The following is a 14,361-nucleotide window of genomic DNA, read 5'->3' as shown; positions in this document are numbered from 1 at the left end:
TAAATATACTGTAAAATCTTGCCTCTCGTTCGCTCCAGTGTAAGATGCTTTCCCCCCTCTCTCTCTCTCTCTCTTCTATACGCATGAAAGGCCCGATATAACCATACCAGTATCGATACGGGTCGGTTAGCAGGTTCGCACCGACTCCGGCCGGGGGTCACATTTCATTCTAGCGAGATCCGCAGCATCGGGCGCCACTTCCGGCACACGCACCAAGCAAGTTCAGCACTTTCCCGCATTTTTCGGCACAGCACCACGCGCTCCAACCGCCTCCAACATGTCGGTCGTTGTAAGTATTGCGTTGGGGGCTGCGATTCCTCCTGGAACGGGGCCAACTATCCAACCCGAGGAGGTGGCGCGAAAAATTGGGTGAAAAAAAGCATAAAACACTCGTTGGGAGAAAATTCGCACCTTCCCCAGGATGTGTGTGTGTGTGTGTCGGTGTCTGTGTGTTTTGTGGCAAACGTGAAGGATGTTCGGAGCTGTTAGTGATGTTTGTCGACATTCGTGTCTTGTTGGGCAGCTGGCCAAAAAATGTCCGCCCGGGCCCGGGACGGCGCTTTCGGAAGCAACTATAAAATATAGTGCAGTTGTACATATTAATAAAGCAAAATCGCTGCGTCTAGAGTTGTGTGCTTCCTCCGCTTGTGCACCCACTCAAACCTTCCCCTCATCCGTGCCAGGCTGCCACGGGACGACGGCGAGATGGCACGACCGCATTGCAGTTGTTGAAGCATCACGCTCGCCACGCTGGGCCAAAAACGGCACACACGGAGCGGGGAGGGAGCTAGAAATATTATAGTACCTGTACCGCAAGGGTATTTTTGCAAGCATTTCGCACCACTGCCATTGTCGGCTGTGCAAGGGAGGTTTGCCTCCGTTCCCCTCAGCCTCAAAATTCCCCCTCTTTTTTCTGCTAATAAATCGCCAGTCGCTCCTTTCCAAGCTGGTCAATTCCCGCGCAAACTGCATCCTTTCAGTTGCATCCGAGAAAGCGGCCGCCAGCTACAGAACCACGGCTACAGTCGCCCGGTGAAGAACGCTCTGTGAACAACGCGGCAAGTGCAAGTTGCACCGAGATGGTTAGTACGGAAGAGGAGCGAGCGCGCGCGTGCCCGTGTGTTGCGAAACGTGCACACGCGGCAGCAACACTTTGCGCCCGTTTTCTGCCAAGATTGTTGCAACATTTCTCGCTAGGCTTCCCGAGCAAGTGTATGTGTGTGTGTGTGTGTGTTCGTTGTGTGTCCATTGTCATAAGCCAAGGGACCCCAGGGACCCCGACGTGTGCTGCACGTAATGTTCACCGAAAGGTTAAGACGAAAGGCTCGTCCTGGTGGTGTTGGTAGTGGTGCTGGTTAGAAAAGGCGCAAACAAGGAAAAGTCTCCAAGAAAGACAAGGGAAACAACTACACCCGGGAGAATCTCTGACCGTCCTGGAAACGACCATGGTGCTACGACCCGCCCTTGTGCCCGTGTTGCTGTCGTTGCTGTTGTGCCAGCAGTGGTGGCTTCTGCCTAGTGACGCTCAATCATTTTTCCGCCGCTCAGTGGTTCGTTTTGGCAGGCAGGGGCGGGTTGTTTTTGGAAGGCAGAAGAACCAGAAGTTTCACACCAGTCAGCCCAAAAATGGCCCAGACCGACCTTTTGAGCGAGTGCTCCAAAACAACAGGAAGTTTTTGGGGGAGTAAAGTGCTTCCCGTGCACTTTGCTTCGGGGAAGGTCTGTCGAACAGTTGGCCCAGTTTTGGTGCAGTTTCTGCACACTGGAGCAGTTTCATGTGCGCCTCAAACTTATGAAGTGATGAGTTTAGCATAATCCGGAATGGACGTTTGTTGTATGATTTCAACAGAAAGGGTTTTTGGTTTGTGTATGTGGAACAAACGTGTACCGATCAAAGTGCCATCCATCACTCAGCGTTTAATAGAATTTGAAGGGAATTTAAAGCACCGCTCAACGGTCTCTCATTTCGGCAGCTGTGACGACTCACCTCGCCAAAGCCAAGACATAAAAGCCTGTCCTAGCTAGCTGTCCAGCTGCATCGTGTCCGGCGGCAGGCATCAATTTGCTCGATTTAATGGGAAACTGGGATCGCCGTCAAATTGTTGGGGATGACTTTACGAGTGACTTGTCATATTTGTATCGACGAGCCGAAACCAATCAGCGTTCGGGCACGAATCGGAGATCGGAAACAAACGCAGGCAACGCTGTGGGAAATGGGGCAAGACTTTGGGCATAGAAATGACGGAAAACTGCCAACTGATGGGTGGAATACAAATGAGCCATTGGGAGCGACTGCTCGAGCGAAGGCTAGAGCGACTGGTACCGGATCAAAGGCCCAGAACACGTCCGTCTATTTATAATCCCAAACACTCGTGTGTACATCCCACCCTCAAGGAGGGGGTGTTTTTTGTGTGTGAGAGGGAGAGCGCGCGCGCGAGCAGGAGCGAGTTCGCCCCAGGAATTTTGGGGGGAAAAAAGGCGATCGAGTGTCTTGCATATCCAAGCAGGGCGTACAAGTTTTTCCTTTTATCTTTTGTTTTATTTTTCATGCAATAAGCCCTGGGCGAGCCTTCGTATCGTGTGTTTGCGGAGGGTGGGCGAAAGAGCCTTTAAGCCTAGAATCCAATGTACAGTGGGTAAAAGTTTTCTCCAGCTCGGCGGGGAGGGGAGGGGGATGGTTTTGTATGTTCCACCTTTGCCTGCACGAACGCAGGAAATTTAATCAGGGCTCTTAATATGCGTATGTGTGCAATATATTTTCTGTTCACTTATGGCTTCTTGTTTGTTCTCTTTCTCTTATCTCGTTTGCAGGATGATCTGGACAAAGCTCAGCTGGAACGTAAGTACTTCAAGGTGGCACTTTAGGCGGATGAAAAACGGGAAATTGCAAAATGCATCGTGTGCCTCAGAAATTGCGTTAAAAGTTGAGCCTTTTTGGGAGGAAAATTTTGCAACATTTATCCAATTTTAAGCGAGTGTAAGCGAGTTCACGGCACAATTAAGGCTCGTATAAACGATATTTTGAGATGTATCATGTAATGAAAATTGCAAAAACGAATCATTCAAAAACCCGCATAAACCTGTTCCGCCGTGTGCCTCATCAATGTTTCAATCTGAGCGAATGATTCGCTAATGATTGATCAATAATTATAACCCCCTTTACACGACAACAGCAATCGAAAGTTGGGCTGGCGCACGAATTCCACACAGACCACACTTTCACGACCTGAGACAACACAAAGTCTCGCGTTTTGTTGGGCTCGCTTTGCCAAATTCGACCACTTTAATTGTCGGGGGTCGGGGAATTGGCAATTGGCAAAGTTGTGGCTTCCGAGGTTTTTGTTTTTCGTTTATCGCCGTTTCGATTGTTTGGCTGTCGTCGTTTGCATCCATTAATGGTGCCGCCACACTCGCCCTACAATCCTATCATCGTGGTGCGTTTCCTTTCGCTCGCTGTTTGATCCATTTCGCTGTGCGTTACATCCAGCGGGTGCGTACGAACGGAGCAGTTATGTAAACCGGGGTGCGGAACAGGTGCAAAATTATCATCCCTTGGGGGGGTTTGAAGGACTGGCGGGTAGGAGTGAGAACCGGACGAAATCCTTTCACCGAACCGTAGACAACGCGGTGTAAATCTCACGGCACGTTAAAACAAAGCTCCCGGGGTTTGTAGCGGCACTCCGACACGACCTAGGACGATTGGCGGCCGTTGTCGCTAAGCCCGAGCTAAATGGATGTCCGTGTGGTGGGAAACGAAGGTGAAATTAAAACTAGACGCAGCTCACTCGCACTAAACACACCCACCTTGTGTACGGCTGCCTTGAGGGATTTGGAGGGGAGAAGGAGCTGGTAAACATTTCCAAAAAAAACACACACACACTTCATCTCGAGCTACCGTTTCGTCATCTAAGGCCTAGGAAGGAGTGGTTGAGTTTATAAAACCCCGCTAAAACCGGTCCCACGGCAGCAGGACAGGGGGACAAAAGATCCTTGAAAACATAAAATGGCCTCGCGGTACAAGAGCTCACAAGTACCAGAAGGAGATTATGCCAATTTTGTGTCGTGCCAAGATAACGAACGGGTTGGCTTCCCCAAAAAACGGGCTTTCACTTTCACCTGCCTACTGGATGATGAAAGTATGATGAATTGATCCTACGATCTACGAGGATGATGTCAGACCGCAAGAGGATTACGGAGCGGAACCATTCGAATGAGATCACCCACGGTGCAAGAAAGAGGAACGTCTGGACGGGGTTGAGTGATAGAATTCAACACCGCATTTCTAACTGTTTCCGAGGTGTTGACAGATGCGATTTTAATTGCCGGCTGTGATGAACTGTCACTCACCCGGTTCTGGGACATTCTTTGGAGACGTTGATTTGAGATCAATCAGCTCAAGCAGACAGTGCAGAAGCATGAGGCGGCAAACGCTGAACACCGGCCAACGTTAAGAAGGCGTTAAAAGATTCTAATTAATCTTGCCAACGCAGCTAGAACCAGCAGCAGCACAGTGAAAGCCAATGTCAACGGCAACCTGTCGTGTCCTCCCTGCCGAGCAATAATCCGTTTAACGATACGAAATGTCATTCGGTTGTAATGGTACACCATTTTGCTGATCTACTTAATAGGTTAGTTTTACAAGCTTACTAACCCTCCCCAACCTGTGTATGTTTCTGTGTCGGCGTAGCTTCAGGCTACGCTCGTTACACCGTTTTGACGACTCTGCCAAGGTTGCTACAGTAACACTGGTATGAAAAGGATAATTACAATTCTAGCGCACAAGATCGATAAATTCGATGCTGTTATTCATAGTTTAACGATTCGTTTATTGAGTCAAACACTTGCGTCTCTGCTGGGGGAGCTAGAAATTGTGTTTAAAATGTTGCAATGTTAGCATCACAAGGGGTTGAGCCATGGTTTGTGAGAGTATTTAGTTTCACTCTGGTGGGTAGAAAAATATTACCAGATTCTAGACTGTTTATTATTCTAATGGTATCGATTTAGCTCTGTATAACATCTCCTCCGATGCTGTTTTATTTCGCCGCGTTTCGCCTGCCTGCTAGTGTGAATAGCTAAACCGCTTTAGGTGCAACACGCTGACACGCTGCAGTACCAACCGAATCGACTTCAAATCGACGGTAGAAGCGTAACCAAGCTGGCAGTGTCAATAGCCATCAAATCGACGAGTCGAATATCGACCAGCAACAAAAAACTGGTCCACATACCGTATCGATTCGCGGGCCCGTAAATATTAGAGCGCAAATGGGCCAGTTGGGGGATGGATTTTTGCACCCACTCGCGGTCGGGTAAGGCGATAAAATCGCCCATAAACTGTGCGCAAGGCGCAAACAGGTACATACACAGCAGGTCTGCATCGCAAAATGCGTACTTAAAACCTTCTCAACCTCCTCTACGACTGCAGCTACGCTGGCAAGAGAAATTGCCACCGCGTCTAATAGATTATGATCTCGTTCCTATCCGCCAAATGTATCGATCTGGAGCAATTGCTCGATTGCTCTGTGTGTGTGTGTGTTTTGTGGGTTTGCGTCATAAAATCCTCTGCATGAGTATCGCGCACGGAGCCCGGCGGGTCTTTGCAAACGGTTCAGACGGTCGGTATATTTATAGCCGGCAGCGCGTACGCGCTGCTAATTAGGTTAACTTCAGTTTTGGGGTGAGTTTGAGTGAGCAGAGATGAAAGGCATGGGGAGGGGGGCTTTAGTGGATGCATTCGATCCACTTGGCCGGGGTCACTCATCAGGTTGATACGGTGTGACAGGAAACTACTACACCGTGCAATCCGTCCATCAAGGGATCCTCCTCGGAGCAGCAATGGGGATAGAAAGGGGAAGGTAATTATTGCTACGGTTGGGCTGCCACGCTCAAAATAGCTCTCACCCCCAGCAGCTGGGAGTCTTTTAGCGGGGCAAATAAATCACGGCTAGGTCGCGGTTGGGGCAGAGAGAAAAAATTCTACTTCGACGAGTCAGGCGGATGAGTTGGCGACGGGTCGCGGATCGATTGAGTCGTTTTCGCAGCGTCTCGCTCATGCCTCAATGCGGCTGGTGGTCGGTTTAATGCTGACGACGGTATGCTTCAGCGTCGCTGCCAATCAATTAGCGGCTCATTGGCGGGTTTGTTTTTATTTCGCATCAAAATTTGCCAACACAGCGTGCTTAAACGGTTGAGTGACGGCTGCAAGTTGGCTTCGGACGTCCATCGGTAGCAAATTAAAATAAAAAATCTATTTATGAGCAAGATAGAGACAAGAACACAGCTAGATAAATAAGTGTAGCTGATTTATTCAATTCAAATCAAGCTCAAATGTTTCAATTAAGCATTATTGCTGCGAGACGTCTTGCTTGGACAGCGAGTGCTCTAGGCCCAAAATTGGTTGCCCTGTAAATCTCGCGCTACCATTTTTGTTATGCTCAAATTCCATTCCACCACCCTAAGAACCCCCCCAAAACGAGCGCCTAGGCTGCGAATGCGCATGTTTGTGCGTGTGTAAATATATCACCCCGAGTGACAGACGGTCGGGCGTTGGCAAGCAATCGCGATAACCGTGAACTTGAATTATGGGCTCCTAAAGAGGGTGAGAGAAATAAGCCAGCCAAAAAACTAACTAGAAAAAAAAGGCACACACACCCAATTTCCTCCAGTAGCAGGCAAACGGAACAATGTACACACCAGCAACAACAATGCGGGGGGAAAAAACCAACAAAATAAAAATGAAATCATCACGCAGAAACGTGCGCTTCCTTCCTTCCCATCCGCGAGTTCCGCGATAATCTGATAAGCTCAAACATATACACACCTCGAAAATTGCATCCAGATGCACCCACTGCGCTGTCGACTTTCGGATACGTGCTCCACACCGTAAGGTACCGTTGCAAATGTCAATGAAGTTGTCTCGGTGTATGGGTAAGTGGTTGGGCCTGTGAATTTATGAGGCTCCTCTTCGGTTGGGAACGCCAGTCACAGTGAACTTGCACCGGCGGCGGACCTATGCACCTGTGTGCAGCGCACGAACAGCGTGGCGTGATCGTTAAGCACAACCAACCGCTACACTGCTACACGTTCGGTTTGCTGCATGATAATGAATGAAACGCGCCTCTGCGGTCGTAGACCGCTCACGGTCCCTGGGTGCATCAATGAGTGATTGAAATGCAACCAAGGGAGAAAGGTTGCAATTAATTCAGTGTATTTCACACACCCAAGTTTTGCTAATGTTTTACAGATGATACTTTTTGGCAGTTTAGTTAAGTATTGTCAACGCAAAAAGTGCGATTAATGATAGATTTTTTCAACATCTTTTTAATATAATGTCCTCAAAATGACCTTAAATTTTGTATTTGAACTGGGGAAATATTTCCTCCCAGGAACGTTTCACTTCCCGATCAAGACCCTCTCAATCAGTTCGTTTCAAAAAAGGAGTTCTCTTCAAATCCCTATGTTGTACATAACTTCTTTATCTGCCATTGCCTCCTTAGCATACATTTCCACAAGCCCCACATAATGTGCCCCCAGAGTGTCGTTACGCTACCTGGCCTGCGTAACAAACATAAAAGAAAACGCGCAGCGAAAGGACACGAAACACAACAACAGCACGTAATAGAAAATTTCATTTTAATTCACGTGTGTTCCCATCCCGGTCGGAGCAGATTGCAATAAAAACCTTCCTGACATCAGTCGTACAAAAAAATAAAAGAAGTTTAGTATGCGAAAATTGAGCTTCCGTTTTTATGCTACCGTCAGCCGTGCCCTGACACAGCCTGACTTTCATGGCACGAAACGGAGCACCCTGCCTCCTAACAGTGGTGCGGCATAAAACGACGAGATGATGAGAAAATAAATTTCACAATTCCGCCACTATTTCCCGCTTAAAGAGCACCGTACCAAACCGTTGGGCAGGGGGAAGATGACGCGACTGTTAGCTTTACGGCGAGGTGCGCACTGTCCATCTGCGTCTCTCTAGTCGATGTTCATTCATTAATAAACACACCGTGCTGTGCCGTACCCTGAAACGAACTGTGAAACGACCGGGGCTGGCTGTAAAAACAGAGCAGATTAAGGAAAGCCACTGGCAGGCGGGATGAGCGAGAAAGCGAAAACAAACATGCATAAAACCACTCGCCCATTCGCACTCAAACTGCACCACACTAAAACTGCAACGGGCAAGATGCGGGATGGGAAACGGCTATACAGCGGTGGTCGGTGGCGGTAAATTAAAACAGTTGATGATGCACTAAAAATACGCACGCTGCTAGACGCGATACGTTGAAGAAGACATTGGACTTAGGTGCTCACACAAGCGCTCACCCGAGTGAGGTGAGATGAGCAGCTCACTGAGCGAGTGATCGCGCAAGGGCACACGCATGCATTTTGACGATTCGTTGAGTTTATCTTTCGGTAAGGTTGAATTTTAGCAGCAAACGTTAAAAAAACCCGTTTTCTCCCCCTTTTCCAGTGCTCCGCAATGCGTTCAACGCGTTCGATCAGGAGAAGAAGGGATGCATCGGCACCCAGATGGTCGGCACCATCCTGAGCATGTTGGGCCACCAGCTGGACGACAAGATGCTGAAGGAGATCATCGACGAGGTCGATGCGGACGGTTCGGGCGAGCTGGAGTTCGAGGAGTTTGTCACCCTCGCTGCCCGGTTCATGGTTGAGGAGGATGCCGAGGCCATGCAGCAGGAGCTGAAGGAAGCCTTCCGTCTGTACGACAAGGAGGGTAACGGCTACATCACCACCCAGGTGCTGCGCGAGATCCTCAAGGAGCTGGACGACAACCTGACCAACGAGGATTTGGACATGATGATTGAGGAAATCGATTCTGACGGTTCCGGTACCGTCGATTTCGATGGTAGGTGTTTTTTAGGAAGCGAGATCTTAAATTCACGAACTAACAAAACAACTTCCTTGTGTTTCTTTTCCAGAATTCATGGAAGTCATGACTGGTGGTGATGACTAAGAGTCATCCGGACATCCCTGGAACACAACAACAAACACACCAAATCAAAACAAAGCCAAAGAAAAGCCTAAAAAAACTCCTCTACACCCATCTTCGTTAAGTTTCTTCTTCATCAGTAATGGGGAGCAATGCCAGCCCACTCCTCTACGTGTGGCAGACACACTCTCTCTCTCACTTTCTGAGCTGAGCTCTACTCTTCCACGGGTTTCGTCTTCCGCCTTTTTGCGATCTAAAAGCTTTAACGAATGAAGAACATTGGAGGGGACACGGAATGGCGGAGGAACAGCATTTCACGGAGCAAAAGGGGCCCACCAACATCATCACAAAAGGCCGCTTCAGCTATCATTGTTGCTAAAAAAAAAGGTTGTTCAAAGTGCTACACATTCTAATCCGTTCCGTTCGCGTATCCGTCGAGCGCTAATCGGCTTGGCCCTTTAGCTTCGTACGCGTTCCTTCGCTACTTGTGCCCTGCTGGTGCTTCTTCTGGGAGGAGAGCTTGGAAATGTATTACCAAACTAATGTTGATGTTGATCTTATAGTGTAAGCGAGGGCAGAGTTACAGCGCTGAATAAACAACAACTATTGCGGAAAGCCTTCTAAATGGTTTCCGTAGAAAACCAATCATGGGTGTGGGTTATGAAGCAAATGGTTAACTTTATTTGATGACAATTATTGAGGTAAATAAAATATTATGTAACTATTTATGAAATGTTAGTACATCTTGTGATGATAATAAATATAACATATTTCAAAGACCATGTTTTGAAAATTTACTCTTTAAGAAAATCCACATAATTTTTAACATCTGCTCTAGCATTGTAGTTTGCATGGTTTTTCGACTACAAACTGGTTTTATTGAAGTTTGAGTCCTTTGGATCTTCCCAATTTTGAATAATATTTTTAAAACACTCGTTTTGCTGTTCTAATAAACGCGTTTTGTGAAGCAAATTGCATACTTTAAGGCCGATTTGAGTTTTCGGAATAAGATAATATGATGTATCACATTTCCTAAATAAATCTAACTAGCCGTTAAGTTTCAAACTGTTTCAGAAATTAGAAGACATTTATAATAAAAAACATATCCAAATTGGTTCACACAGTTTACATACGTTGTAACTCCATTAACCAGGCCTTTCGGGCTTCTGGACAACGTAATTTCCTTAAATCTGGACAACGATTCGTATAGGAAAATTATTAGACTTGAAGGTTTTATATAACTTAAAACTAAACAAAATTATTTGTAACATTCCAAAATGAATGAAATTAAAGTCTAATCTAGATCAAAATGATTGAAGATGATTAAATCTGTCAAATAATCATGCGAACCTACCCAAACAACTAACGAATCTGATTGATGATCGACATTTGAGCATCTGTACTTGAGATTTGGCGAGTTTATAATTTTACCATGACAGTATTTTGATTCCCTGCAACCGTGTAATTGACATTCTAATACATACAGCAGTAATCATTTTTGTGAATTATTAACGTAAGCTAATCGATATTCCTGCCACGAAATTCCTGCCTACAATGTTTATCACACACTCACGTACACCTCAAATCGTACCCGAATTGCAAAGGGGTAACCTTTTAAACACGGGTTATTAATAATTCAAACATCTTAATTAATGCTTCTTAGTCGGCAGAGCAGACCCACTAACCCGTACCGCATTGAACAAACAGCAGCATTAATCACAGTGCACAGTGGCCGAAGGGAAAAACTAGATTGTACCCATGTCGCGTGCACCACGATGACCTTTTGGCGAGTTATTTCACACATTACTCAGCCTAACGGGCCTAACCGTACCGTTGCCAAATGATGTCGCATACCGAAACAACACAAACAAGCAGGCGACTCATTTCAGCTAAAGTCAACGAAAAGGAAATTGAAAAATGCTACAAGGATATTTTTCAAACCCTCCGTTTCAACGCACGCCGGAGGCTTTCCCTCGGAGCGGTGGTGCACTCTTCCAACACAAGTGCAGCGAGACAACGAGACGGGTTGAGTTTTTCCCGTTCCGGAAGCAAAATGAAAACGGCTACACTCAGCTGCGACCTCGAAGAATTTAGGTCAATTGGGACATGGTGCCGTCACACGAAAGGCCTCCGGATTGGGAGGAACTATATCTTCTCCACTTTGCGCTGGGGTGTCCAGGCCGGGCCATAGGTTCAAGCGATCGGTTGCTCCATTGGTTGGCGATGGTTCCACTTTAAAACGTCCCATCAGCATGCAACACCGCCGGGACATGGGTCACGAACAATGCTTATGCTCAGCGTGGTATAGGGAGAAAATTCTAACCAACGTGCGCTTTCAAATAAAATTGCCAACAACCACTTGCAAAAGCAACGCAAGGGAAAAGTTTTAAAATAATAAATAAGTTCATTACCATTTTGTGTGCGCCGTTGGTTCGGGAAATCCGGCCGTTTTTGTCTGAGTGTAACACCGTTACAGCGTTGCACTGGCGGTCGAAGATACGGGAAAACAACTCGCACAGGAATATTTATTTTTTGCCGATCATATTAACACCACCAGCGTATAAACGAGGAGGAAAATGTTCTTTCTTACGTACGGGAGAAAAAAAACACACACACATACGCCAAACACATAAAATGGGTGAGCATCAGGTTGCGAACAGAACAATCGTTTTTCCAGCCAAGCTTTTGGATCGCGCTCGCTTCACGATACCCCACGGAGTTTGTTCAATGGTGGGGCAAGTTATGTTTTCACGCTTGCACATACACACACACACACGTACGTTTGCAGTGCCGGCAGGAGCATCGTATGAGTTGAAACCGGAGGTTAGGTTCGTTATTCTTGGGAATTTGTGCACACCAGTTGCTTGCGCTTGTACGTTGTTTTGTGGCATTGTGTGAGTAAAAAATAATATTTTACGAGTTTTTCTTAACACGGAATGGTTTGCATGATATTCGGACAATATTTTTATGCTTTATAATACTAGCAGGGAAGTAAAATAAATTCATCATAATTTAACAGATTTTTATAAAGAAAGTTTTCAGCTAAAGAGATGGCGGTTCAACAACATTTGAGTAATATTTTTGATAATTTGTGAACATATCGACATACAAAGCACAAAACCAGACATGCTTCATAAAGCAAAAGTTTTACTAACTGTAACAAAGCGATACATTTTATGGTAAAAACTTCTACAATGACCCAACCACTTCAACACGCTATCCTGTCAATATCACGGTGCGCTGTGGGAAAAGTTTCCCAATCTCCCTGCCCGTGCCGGATCGTACAAAGCGCTGCAGTAAACTCACGTATGGATAGTCACCGATAAGCCCTGTTCCTCTAAGCCATGACACACCCGTGCCGTGAATCCGTTTCCTTGTTTGACAGCAAGTCGAAGTGAGTTTTACTTTTGTGTGCAGCGTTAATCTCACTTTTAATCACTTGTTCGTTGCCACCGGTTCTCAACGTCTGTTTGAACGATGAGATCCAAAGGGATGGGGTAGCGGAGAGGTAGTGGACACGTAAAAAGGTTAGTGTTTTTTCTGCCACAAATTTCAGATGGAATATTTTATGTTTTTCATTATGCCCAATGAACAGTTTGAAGTTTCCGCTTTATTATTCCTTTGAAAACGTGGATCTTTGCCATAATTTACTTTGTTATTAAAATTAACGTACAGTTTCCACTTATACAACCATTTTGTCCAATGGTCCGACACCGAGTTCTTGGAAAAATATATTCCATCGGCGCTAAAACTGGTGCCCGACCGTGGGCCTTACAACATTGATGAACCCAAGGGCTTCTACTCGGCTATTAGTAACCCAATCAGAGTACGTGCTGGCGGAAACTTTTCGGATCGATTTGATTTATATTCGCTGTCCAGTGCCGGGCATTAGGGCCGACGAAAGGCCTTAACACCCCACGCGAGGGTTAACGGCAGGGATTAGGAGGCTCAACGGCGCACCGACCCAGCGTTCCAGGCCGGATAACTTGCCAGGCGTAGCATAAGATGGAAAACTGTCTGTCTGGGCTGATGTTACGGTCGGATGGATTTGGCCCCAGTTTGGCAGGGCTGATTGGAATTATGGCTAGCAGCGATGCTGATTTCAGCATTACGATACCATATCAATGATTTTATGGATAAGGCTTCGAAGTGCGATATCGATTGAGGTGCTGATATGATCGCTGTTTCTGATATCTATTCAAACTCCAAGAGTTTCGTCCAATGATCAAAATACATTTTATGTTATTCAATTTTAATTCTCCCTAAAGATTCTCCTTTCAATCAATTCCCCTTTTTTTTGCTTCTGTGCCAGTGTAAACGCGCACCCTATTTATTTCCATTCGATTTCCAGGGTCAAATCCCTATCGCAAGCCTCGCCCATCGGTGCAAATATGATTTGCGACACACATTTTTTTCTGCGCGGCAAAACCTGTCGACCATTACGCCACGGCTTTTCGTATCCTGGCCGTCGGGTCAGGTGGTCGCCGATGGGGCAAATAAGATAGGTAGCTTTACGGACGTAATGATCACGAGGGCCAAAATCATCGACCTATCTTTGCCACAGCTGCTCGCTGCGCTACGCCCGTCCGCGGCCCTTTCTGCTCCACAGCTGGGTAAATTTGTCCGACATCGATGTCAACCCGACCGGTGACCGGGAAAGGAATGCGAAGATTCTATTTATTATATTTAATTTCAATGATTAATGCTGCAAGAGGACGCGCACACGGGACCGTTTGCCGTATGTGGGGGGGGGGGGGGGGGGGGGGATAGCTAGCTGGTGCGCGGTCGTGAGTGTAGCAGTAGTCGTTTGCACCATACTGTAGGATGGTTTTGTGCAGGTTGGTGGACAAAACAGGAATGGAAATAGATAGTTGCACTAACAATGTTTAACAACCTTAAAACGGCTCAATTGATTCGCGATCGTGTAATAAAGCATTATGAATCGATAAAACAAAGTAAAAATTTATATTACTTTACTAGCTGGCCCGACAAACTTAGTTATTCCACAAAAAATTAAAATATTTAATTATTGCTTTGTTACTTGGGATAGTTGTATCGTGCCCGTATCCCCTCAGGATCCGATCATCGAGTGTAAACCACCAGGCACCTCACACTAAGTGTCAAAGTGCCGTATACAACACAACACCAATCCTGCTCTTTGTATGGGAGTTAGAAAATCATTATTAAATTAAGTTTAGTGTAACATCTGAACGATTTTTAAGTCTTAAAACCTATTCTCATACCACCATAAGGTGTGTGCAAAGTTTCGTTGAAATTGATCCAGCCGTTTCGGAGGTTGCTCGCAACAAACACCGTGACACGAGATTTATATATATATATATAGATGTGCAGAAGAACAAAACAACACAAATGAATTAAAAACTCAAATAGAATTCATTATTAATAACAAA

General features: G+C 46.1%; 1 protein-coding gene across 3 annotated transcripts; it reads left to right on the top strand.

The window, feature by feature from the left end:
• The first annotated feature begins 113 nt into the window (after positions 1 to 113).
• Positions 114 to 9,595, top strand: LOC1276847 (troponin C, isoallergen Bla g 6.0101). 3 transcript variants are annotated; one of them, XM_001688761.2, is made up of 4 exons: positions 114 to 289; positions 2,812 to 2,839; positions 8,471 to 8,866; positions 8,940 to 9,595. In XM_001688761.2, the coding sequence occupies exons 1-4, from the start codon at positions 278 to 280 to the stop codon at positions 8,972 to 8,974; spliced, it is 471 nt and encodes a 156-aa protein (XP_001688813.1). In that variant the 5' UTR covers positions 114 to 277; the 3' UTR covers positions 8,975 to 9,595. The 3 variants fall into 3 exon arrangements, with proteins under 3 accessions (XP_001688813.1, XP_556880.3, XP_001688814.2); XM_556880.4 differs by lacking the exon at positions 114 to 289 and adding an exon at positions 937 to 1,082; XM_001688762.2 differs by lacking the exon at positions 114 to 289 and adding an exon at positions 1,431 to 1,550.
• Positions 9,596 to 14,361: the final 4,766 nt, after the last annotated feature.

This window comes from Anopheles gambiae, chromosome 2, assembly GCF_943734735.2.
Source record: "Anopheles gambiae chromosome 2, idAnoGambNW_F1_1, whole genome shotgun sequence".
Lineage (NCBI taxonomy): Eukaryota > Metazoa > Arthropoda > Insecta > Diptera > Culicidae > Anopheles > Anopheles gambiae.
This window is presented reverse-complemented; position numbering and strand designations above follow the sequence as displayed.

Coding starts and splice junctions, on each gene's coding strand:
- LOC1276847 (XM_001688762.2), top strand. CDS start 1,446: ATGGTGCTACGACCCGCCCTTGTGCCCGTGTTGCTGTCGTTGCTGTTG. Junction 1,551..2,811: donor CATTTTTCCGCCGCTCAGTG/GTTCGTTTTGGC, acceptor TCTCGTTTGCAG/GATGATCTGGACAAAGCTCA. Junction 8,867..8,939: donor CGGTACCGTCGATTTCGATG/GTAGGTGTTTTT, acceptor TTTCTTTTCCAG/AATTCATGGAAGTCATGACT.